General features: G+C 39.5%; 2 protein-coding genes across 2 annotated transcripts; one reads left to right on the top strand and one right to left on the bottom strand.

Moving 5' to 3' along the window:
- The first annotated feature begins 237 nt into the window (after positions 1-237).
- Positions 238-713, top strand: LOC131330861 (uncharacterized). The gene has a single exon (XM_058364598.1). The coding sequence runs from the start codon at positions 297-299 to the stop codon at positions 591-593; it is 297 nt and encodes a 98-aa protein (XP_058220581.1). The 5' UTR covers positions 238-296; the 3' UTR covers positions 594-713.
- Positions 714-1,715: 1,002 nt separating this feature from the next.
- Positions 1,716-8,662, bottom strand: LOC131330860 (uncharacterized). The gene is made up of 2 exons (XM_058364597.1): positions 7,853-8,662; positions 1,716-2,629 (listed from the first exon to the last, which is right to left on the bottom strand). Exons 1-2 carry the CDS (start codon positions 8,405-8,407, stop codon positions 1,883-1,885), a joined length of 1,302 nt encoding a protein of 433 aa, XP_058220580.1. The 5' UTR covers positions 8,408-8,662; the 3' UTR covers positions 1,716-1,882.
- Between the last annotated feature and the right edge of the window lie 1,562 nt (positions 8,663-10,224).

The raw sequence follows: 10,224 nt of genomic DNA, 5'->3' as shown, positions 1-10,224 counted from the left end.
TGCCACCTACCTACGCACAACAAATACCATTGGCGTGTGTTTTTAAAATCGTTAAAAACTTAAATAGAAGGCTAAGCTGCTGACTGCAAGGCTTGTAGCGCCCTGCCTCACTATCGGAACCCCGAATTCATAGGATCCTCCTCTAAAATAAGGAAGGAAATGCATGCAACTAAAGTACGACGTGGCTCAAGTTTTCATTACCCACGTTGTCAATCTGCCACGTGTAAACACTCTCCCAACGGGAAAAATGCGAGGAGTATACAAATGCATTACAGTAAGGCGAAATCCAAACAACAATGGAGAAAAGGGAGGAGAGGCAAAGAAAGGAGGAGGAGGAGGAGGAGGATCCGGTCCAGCCGAGGGAGCACCAACCGCCCAATATCTCGCCTATGGAGCCCGTCACCAGGGAAGCCTACGGCGGGGGAATGTACGGCACGGAGGCGGGACAGCCGCAGAAGCCCAGAAACCCACCGGCCAGCGACACGCAGAGCGCCGATGGGCCGGCTGAACCGGCGGTCAAGCCAAAGCATAAGCCGCCGCCGTCAACCGGAGACCGTGACGTTGATATCACCGGCCAATCTTATATCCAGTGAAAAATGTCTCGATATATTTTCTGTGTTTTTGGAATTTGGAATGTGTGTTGTTTTGTAGATTTCATCTTGTTTTTTGGTTCTTGCGTTTATGCGATTTATGAAAAGTCATGTTTTTTTTTTTTATAACCGAGGAACAGCCTTATGGTCGAGCAACAATTAGACCCGACTGCACAACCCAAATCTTGGGAGAACTAGCGCGGCCACACCAGTCACAGTTTCCCACTTACTATAAGGGTACTCACCCGGTGGAAAATTGGACCTCTGACCAATGAGAGTATTCCCAAAATCAATCATTTGTTTTTACCACGGGGGAAACGTCTGGGTGTATGAAAAGTTATGGTTGACTCAACATGTTAGGTATTTCGAGTTTCTCACCCAATCCTTGAGTTCTCGTGACGTGAATAATGTAATTTTAGCTCCGGTCACAATATAAGTGCAGTGCGGTGAGATAGTGGTGTTGAGCTAATTTATTGCTACTTTCTTGCGGAAATGTTATGTGGATAGTATCTATGCATATTCCTTTTTTTTGTCATTTTTCGTATTAAAAGATGGCTTCCATTAATGAGTGGCGGGTCTAGGAATCCCTTACGAAAGGGACACAAGGAAAACATTAGATGTATATAAGATTTTCCATGTACAAATTTACAGCAGGTTCCTAATGTTTACATTCATACATTATTCAATATTTGTTGGTGAATTTTCCCTTAAAACTATTACTAGTTGGAGAAATTAAAAGCATAGCATCAGGAGTCCATCAAAGTGATTACATCTGGTCGATCTTGCTGATTTTGGTCAGGACTATTCAGTTGGGAAATTTTTCCCAACCCTATTCCATCAAACCTCATTTGGCATCTTCTTTTGTCATGATAACTCACATGGCGAATACCTTTTGCCAAAAAAAAAAAATCGAATTACAAAAAAGTCAAGACAGCAAAGAACCCTTTAATGGAAAACACACAAACAGGTACACAGGTATCCATTCCGGGTCCTGCGCGAATAGTACAAGCCTGTTATAATTTTAAAATAATTCTCCAAATGGCTCAGTGAGAAATCAACGCAATTCGATATGTGTAGGTATTTAATTCAATCTTTCAATTTTATATTCAGATTACAAAATTAGCATTTTCGGACAACAAATTGTAAATGGATTACTGCATTCGTCGTTTACAAACAATTCGAGTAGTTAATAATTCTAAAATAAATTTTAAAAACGTTTACAAATAATTAATCGAGCCGTTTAATAATTTTAAAATAATTTGAAAGAACCTAAAAGTACACATATTCCCCTGTTATGATCCCAATCCGAGTCTACAAATATCTACCGCCGCCGGCGCGTCCCAATTACCCGCCCTCCCCTTCATATTCTCAAAATCATCCACACACTGCTTCAACTTCAACCCCCTAACCCGCTTCCTCGCCGCCGCGAGCTTCTTCCCAGAAGCTTTATCGAACACACTCTCCCACCCCTTTTCCCATTCCCCGCGGGCATCGCACAACTGAAGGGCCCCGTTGGCCCATAACGGATCCTTCGCGCTCCCCACGCACCGGCCATAACACGCTGCCGTGCACGGCCTACACTTGGCCCCGTTCAACGGACCTGGGCTCGACAATGCCACCACCGGAACGCCACGCCTACCAGGTCGGAATTTGTATCGCCGGTCAGACACTACGCAAAAAGGAACGGGTTTGGTGATGTAGGAGACGTTATTGGTGGTGAGTTGGGCTCGGAAGGCTTTTTCCGAGTTGATTTGACGGAACCCTGCCGAGTCGAGTAAGGGGATGAGGGAGAGGCGGGAGAGGGCCACAGTGGAGGTTATGAAGTCGCCGATTCCCAACCGGTCGTTGAGTCCACCGTATGATGAGCCTGGTGGGACCACATATTGGCCAGGGACGAAGTTTTTGGGCCCGAGTGGAGCTGACCAGTATCCGTCAACTCGGGTTCGGACTATCCAGTCGTATGTGAAGTTGTTTTGGGCCTGGTACGCTTTGATCATCGTCAGGCATTCTTCTACGAGGTGGAAATATTGCAAGAGTCCCTGTGTAGGGAAAATACAGAGATAAGTTGAATTACACAAAACAGAAAAAGCTTTCACGACATTAGGGTTTCTTTTGGGTACAAAAAAAGTGAGGTTCTGTGTTTCTAAGAGGTGAGTTCTTTTCCAAGTTTAAGATAATTCGACGAGGAGTTTTTTTTTTGGTGGGAGCGTAAGAAATTCCATTAATGGAGAAAAGTACAACTGTGATATGAGAGCGCTGACGACAAGCGAAGGCCAACAACAGGCCTAAGGAACAGAGCACAGTGAGCATGAATCTAGATTAAGTAGTAGCATTCAATATGACCTCATTAGATGCTCCCTTCAAGTTCCCCAAAACCTAACAGTCCATGCTCATTTAGTCATTAAACCCATATTTCATCAAAACTATAGAGCAAGAACAAGAAACAGTGACATGGATTTCTTTCTTTTTTTGTCCCTTAAGTTACCAAAAAAACCTGAATTTCCAAAGCAACCAAGAAATTGGGACCCAACGCGAACATGCAACCTCCAAATAAAGAGGTCACAACAATGTCATTTAAGCTACAAATGTAATGTCTCAACTGATGTACATTTTTTGTGGAACTTTTCATTAAGGAGAATAAGAACACAATTCAATGTAGTAGAATTTAGGCAATATGATGGAGCTTGGCCTAATATATTAAAGGTGGGGACCATGGAATTATGCCACGAGGCCCACGAATAAGTTAAGGATTGCAAAATCAATGGTAAGTGTCTTTTACATAGACTTTCTACTTTGGCTCTATAGGAAAGCCCTCCAATTTAAGTTTAAAAAATCCAGCAACTCACGCGGACAGATCTACATTATTAGGCAAAATCTAAATAGTACTCCGTACAATTTAGACGGCAAAGCTACAATATAAGTTATATAACTAGTCTAGTTCCTTTCAGGCCAGTGGTTGTTAGATGGGATGAGCATTCCCAACATCTAGGTCAGCAATTGCTTTCAGGAATGTAAAACGCACGACACCTTGATTATACTAATAGAAGAGTACATTTAGACTCTAAACACAAATACTTTAGGAAAAACGTATACGCGACAAGTACATGAACCAACTGCTTTAGAAAAAGAGTCGATGACGCTGCGCCTACATACATATAAAATCCAAATAGCCACCCAATTTCATGTAAGCAATTTTTTTGAAAGAAGTGTCGGTGTTTTGTTCAAAATCCGACTGCGTCATTGATAAAATATAGAATCAATAATCTATCACATATATTTTAACAAATTAGACTTGCACACGAGTCTCCTGTGCCTAGGCTTCTGGTCTTTAGAAAGAGTTTAGAAGAATCTAAAATTTTATTGTATGATTAAGGAGATACCTCAAACACTATTTTGAAAGAGTTAAGCTTCTCAAACACTATTTGATGCATGAGGAGCACCCATTAAACGTCAAACTAATGTTACTTAACTGCTTCACATTTCACATGTCTTGTTCTATATCATCTATGAAGCATGGATACTCTATTTTGGCCTACATATCACGTACCGTACGCGCATCGGATACGGACACACTCTGGATATGTATCCGATACGTTTTTTTTGAGTATCCTATTTTTAAAATTAATTTTTGGTATCCCGATATATGTCGGATACACTTGGATAAGTTGTGGATACGTTATGGATATGTTTTGGATACGCGCGAGGGTAAAAAAGTTATTACTTAAAATATATGGGTCAAAACTGCAATTAGGTCTACATATTTATTTTCCACTTCCTGGACAAGTCAAAAACAGGGAACGAAAGGCAGAAAAAGAAGACGATCCATATCTCATCCCTCTCGACAACGACGACGAATGTAAGTCCCTCTCGTCTCTCTGTTCTCTCTCGTCTCTCGTCTCGTCTCGTCTCTCTCTCTCTCTCTCTCTCGTCTTCTTCTTCTTCTCTCTCTCTCTCGTCTATCTATCATTGTGTATCAGTGTATATATATATTCATTCAGACACACACACACACACACACACATATATATATATATATTGTCTCTCTCATCTCTCTCTTTCTCTCGTCTGATTTAGGGTTTTTTTTAACAGTATAATATGATTTTAGGGGATTTTAATTTGCTAAGTTAACTTGGAATTTTATTTTTATTTATAACGTATCTGTGGGGGTGGATTTCTTCGTGATCTTTCTTGTGTTGTTCTCCCTACCTGCTGGACCGTGGGAGACGACGTTGAACTTGGGGTACCTGCAGAACCGGAAGGGAATGTTCCTCCGGGAAGAAGCTCCGACGAACTAGTCAGTAAGTGGAGAAAGAAGAAGAAGTTTAGTAAGAAATATGCTAGTGAAGAAGGAGTGTTGTGGTTGAGGAGTTCAGATCTTTTTCTTAGTGACAGTACCCTGCTATTTATAGGCAAAGGGGTAAAGTGCTGAGCAAGTTGGCTCTGCTTTACACGCGTCGAATAATGCTCGGATGACGTCATGCAGCAGGGCCATTTAATGAGCACCACTTTCCAGATCTTATAGAATCACATGGGTCGATGTCAGAAAGGTCACATCGCTCAGAGATGTCATTTCGAATGTCAGAAAGAATAACTTTCTTATCAAAAGATATTTCTGGAAGGATCCACAAACATCTACACTCGGTGGAGCTCACTTCTAATGGTCGAAGAATCTCCGAGCATTTGGTGTTCTATCCGAAGAATATTTGGGCCGAACGAGAGGACGTCCCCGAGCGTAAGATAATATCACCGAGCGAACTCAAATATATGTGCGTTCGGATAGGCATAGTACGTTCGGCGAAGCACCCGGGGATCCATCTATCCTTCGGAAGATTTATGACACATCACGTCTGAGCTCACCTTTATTTACAGATGAACTGAAACAACAGGACAACGGGTCAAATAGCGTGTAAACTTGCTCCACCCCATTGGACCGTATGAACCTTAGGATATTTCGGCCCCCTACAGTATCCCCAACGTATTATATCCTACTTTTTAAAAAAATCACGTATTTATATCCGTATCCGTATCTGTGCTTCTTAGTATATCATTATATATCTTCTCCAATTATTGTTTTTTTTTTTTCTATTAAAAAATAGTAGTATTTGAATGGTCTATTATATTATACAATGACATTCATCCTTCAAATCCACCAAATTTATGCTTTACTTTATAAAGTTTCAAAGTACACTTCTAGAGATGATATTTGAGGAATCTGCTAAAAAATGTTCTTAGAAGCTTAGTGGCTTAAATTGGATATGAAGAGGCACTATGGTAAATTGAAGATATTAATTACAATAAGAAGAAAAGAAAAACAAAAAAACAAAAAAACAAAAGGAAAGAAAGGAAAAGTCTGGCTAATGTGCGCCAATCGAGTTGTTGGAAATTTTGCCGACGGATACAACCAATTAAAACTAAGGGTGACAAATTAAACCCAAACCCATTAAGAAACCCAAACCCATCTATTTTTAAATAGACCCAACCCAACCTATTTATTATTGGATCTTAATTGGTTCTCAATTGGATCAACTTAAATGCCCAACAAATCATAAAGATTACCCAACAAAAAATGCACGGAGGCTACTGTTTGTGAGGAGTCTTCGATTTTTTCTAGAAAGGAGCCCACTGTGCTGGGTCTCGTTTGCTGGGTCCGATTACAGGTACGTAAATTGATTATTTGTTTCTAAATCAATTTCATCGTTATTCATAGGGAAAATTTTCCAGTGCCGGGTGGGTGCCACGTGATGTCCGTTCGGCATATTTGAGCAATCAATTGCGTTTTCGGACGGCTAGTGTTTAGAGAGAGAAAGTATTGGAATGAGAGGAGAAGGAGGATTTTAATTCGAGCAGTCTAAAAGTATATTGGACGACTTGGATGTGTCGAGCGAATACCACGTGGGATATTTCCACCCAGCACCGAAAAATTTCTCTACTAACGGAGTTACTTAACGTTTCCTCGAATATAGTCATTTGAATGAGACCCTATAGATGTTTATTGTACAGTTTTCGCTTCCGTTTCATTTTTTTCCAATTAACAGCTAGGTTTTGTCTTTCAATTCATCGATTTGGAGAAGGAATATTAAAAGTTGTCTTATTTTATCTTTATTCAAAAAATTATCAGTTTTGATCAAAAAATTTTACTTTTTCGATTCATCTCGTTGAAACAAATCAATAAGTCACAAAAGTTTAACGCAAAACAAAAAAATGCAAAAAAAATGAATAAGGACAAAAAAAAAAAGTCACTCAATTTTTTTGTGTGCTTTATAAAATTATTATTGGTATATCTGAATTTTACATTTTTATCTAAGATAAAAAATAAAAAAAAAGAAGTAAAATTCTAATTGGGTTAATGGGCGGGTAGAGTTTGCTTTTAAATAAATGGGTCAAGTTGGGTATGAGTAGTTGACCTCATAATTAATGGGTCTAAATGGGTCAATGACCCATTAAAGACCCAACCCATTTACAACTTACCCAATTTGATCCAAACCCGTCCATTTGACACCCCTAATTAAAACCAACCAACAAAGTGATTCCCCCAACCTTCACTTTACATGTTTTCCGTGTTCAAAATAACTAATTTTAAATTGCTAACTTTGTTCACAATACTGCAAGGTGTTCAGCACCCCAACTAGTCTTGAGACCCTGGTAGAATTCTTGAGACCTGGTAGAATACTAACGGGGTGTCCGATTAAAATCGGGACTATTAGATTTCTTGGACGGTTCCAACCTAATACCAATAGATGAAATAACTCTAGAATATATTAACTAAACTTGAATGACTTAGATGATCAATGGGGGATAAAGTCTTAACATCAAAGCCAAAGCCACCATTTTCGATTTGTCGATTCTTTCAAAAGGAAAAAAAAAAAATACTCCGAAAGGATTCAGCTTCTCTGCAATGGACTGCAGTCTCATCTTGTGGTCCAAATTTTTAAAAAGAATCATTCTTTCCGCGACCGAGTCTTCAAAAAAATATGGCCATTAAATACTCTCGATATTTCACAGACTGAGCTATGCAATCCAAACACAGACGACACAGATAAGTCATTTCCTAACGAAAACAACCAAAAGCTAACATGCGTCGGTTGAGTTGTTTGTCGGGTACAACTAAGCCAACAAACGAAAGGGATTACCAGACTTCTAGAGATCGCTTGACTAAAAACAAAACCCTCAATTAAATAAAATATCCCCCCAGAAAGTACTCCGTAACAGGACTTCGTACCCTTTTCATAAAGAATTAATTAGTGATGGCGGAGTAAAATTACCTGAATGCGATTGGGTGAGCCGCCGGGTGTGAGAACTCGGGCCTGCGACTCGGTCTCGGGGATGGGCTTGGGCTCGAATATCCGCACGGCGGCGATCCTCGGCGCAGTCCTCAGGAGGGAGAATTTAAACGCACTCGTGTCCAAGGGGCTGTGCAAGAAGAGATCTGAATTCGGATAAACTTTCAGAATCCTCTCGACGATAGAGGGCCCGGTGAGTTCAAACCTCCTGGCCCCACCCACCAAACACACCGCCATCCTGGACCGGCCCAACTCGGTTTTCCCCGACCGGTCGGCCGCCGGCTGGCCACCACTCGTCGTGCTGTTACGAGCCCTGTAAATTGGTTGAGGAGGGGCCGGGGCAGGGGTGTAAGAGAAGGATTGGAGAGGGGCAAAAGAGGGAAGGGAGGAGCGGAAGGCGGTTATGGGAGGGGAGGAGGAGAGAGAGAGGAAGACGAGGAGAGAGAGAGGGGGGAGGAGGAGGAGGAGGATGACCCGCCAGTGGAGATCCGAGGACCATCTCGAAAGCTGTATCGATATTGATTTCTGAGAGCTCATGTTTGTTACTCACTCCGTCCCAATTTATTTGTTCAATTGTCAAAATACATATTTTTCAAAAATATACTTATATTTTACAATTTATAATGTTTTTTATGATTTGAAAATTTTGTATAATAAAAGATCTATCAAATAAAATTCATATTGCGTATTAAAAATATTACGAATTGAAAATTATAATCAATTCTTTGAGAGGTCAAACGCTCTCAAAAAATTAAAAAGGTAACAAATAAACCGGGACGGAGGGAATAGCTGCCGCCGCCGTCCCTCCTCACGGACTGATCACAGTCGGATCTTGGGTGGCGCACCCTAAACCCATTAAACAAACAAATCCGGAGATACAGACGAGGGGAAGTGGAGTGGAGAGAGAGGGGGAAGCGACGCAACAACGCTATACACGTGTGGAGAGAGAGAGAGAGAGAGAGAGAGAGAGACGAACTTTTCAGAAGCTGTTAGGCTTTTGATCTTTCTTTTTAGGTTGTTAGAAATTGGTGTAGGTTTGGAACGTTCCTGGCGTGATTTTATGTGACGTTTTTGGTGGGGTTGCCGAGTAATCAATGCGGAAGAGGAGAGGATTATTTATAAAAAAAAAACACACACACACGCCTTAAAAGATGTTACTCCCTCCGTCCCTTTTTAAATGTCCTACTTTGTAACTCTAACTTATTAAAAACATCATCATTATACTTTTCACATCAACTTTTTCCTCCACTTTTCCTACTTACCCATCATCATTACACTTTTTACTCACTAACTTTTCAAAATGGAATCTACTTTTAGGGACAAAATAGACAATATACCAACTTTTACTCACTAACTTTACCAAATGGACACTTATTAAGGGACAGCCCAAAATAAAATACTGGACTATTATAAAGGGACGGAGGGAGTACTACATTTTACTACTACTTTATTAACTAGGAGTAACATCCAGTTCATCAATCCAAAATGCTAGGGGTATCAAAAGTGGGTTTGGATTGAAAAGTAGGGTGGCTTAGGCCCCATTCGGCTAAATAAGTTAATTATTTTATTTTATTTTTTTGTATTAGTTAGTTTTTCGTTATTTTTTTTTGAAGATTATTGTATTGTCATGACAAGAGGGATCTAAAAAGTAAAAAATTAAGATCGAAATCTAATTTTTTTGAATAAAGAAATAAATAAGCCAATAAACCAATTTTTTCGTATTTATTAAAAAAATAGATTTCGATCATAATTTTTTACTTTTTAAATTCCTCTCGTCATGATGATGCAATAATCTTCAAAAAATTGACGAAAAACTAACAAGTACGAAAAAAATTTGAATAAGGACAAGTTTATTTAGCCGATCGGGGCCTTATTTTTTTGTCTTTATTTTAATTATTTTTGCATTTATTTGTTTTGCGTCAAATTTTTGTGACTTATTGATTCGTCCCAATGAAAGGAATCGGAAAAGTAAAATTTTGATCGAACCTCACAATTTTTTGAATAAAGATAAAAATAAGTCAATAAGACAATTTTTTTTTACTTATTTCTTTTTTTTTTTTAAATTATGAGTTTCGATCAAATTTTTTTACTTTTCTGATTCCTCCTGCTTAGACGAATCAATAAATTACAAAAATTTGATGCAAAACTAACAAATGCGAACAAAATTTGAGTAGAGACAAAAAAAAGTTACTCTTTGACTTTTGAAGCCAAATGAGAGTCAAGTACTTTTAGGTATCGGATTGAACTGATTTTTCGCGGTGGCTCTTGAGAAAGTATTTTAAATTTAATGGACGACTTGAATTCTTTGTGTGAGACCGTGCAGGCTTCACATCGCGATCAGTGCACAATCTATA

Source organism: Rhododendron vialii, chromosome 6a (genome assembly GCF_030253575.1).
Source record: "Rhododendron vialii isolate Sample 1 chromosome 6a, ASM3025357v1".
Taxonomy (NCBI): Eukaryota; Viridiplantae; Streptophyta; class Magnoliopsida; order Ericales; family Ericaceae; genus Rhododendron; species Rhododendron vialii.
This window is presented reverse-complemented; position numbering and strand designations above follow the sequence as displayed.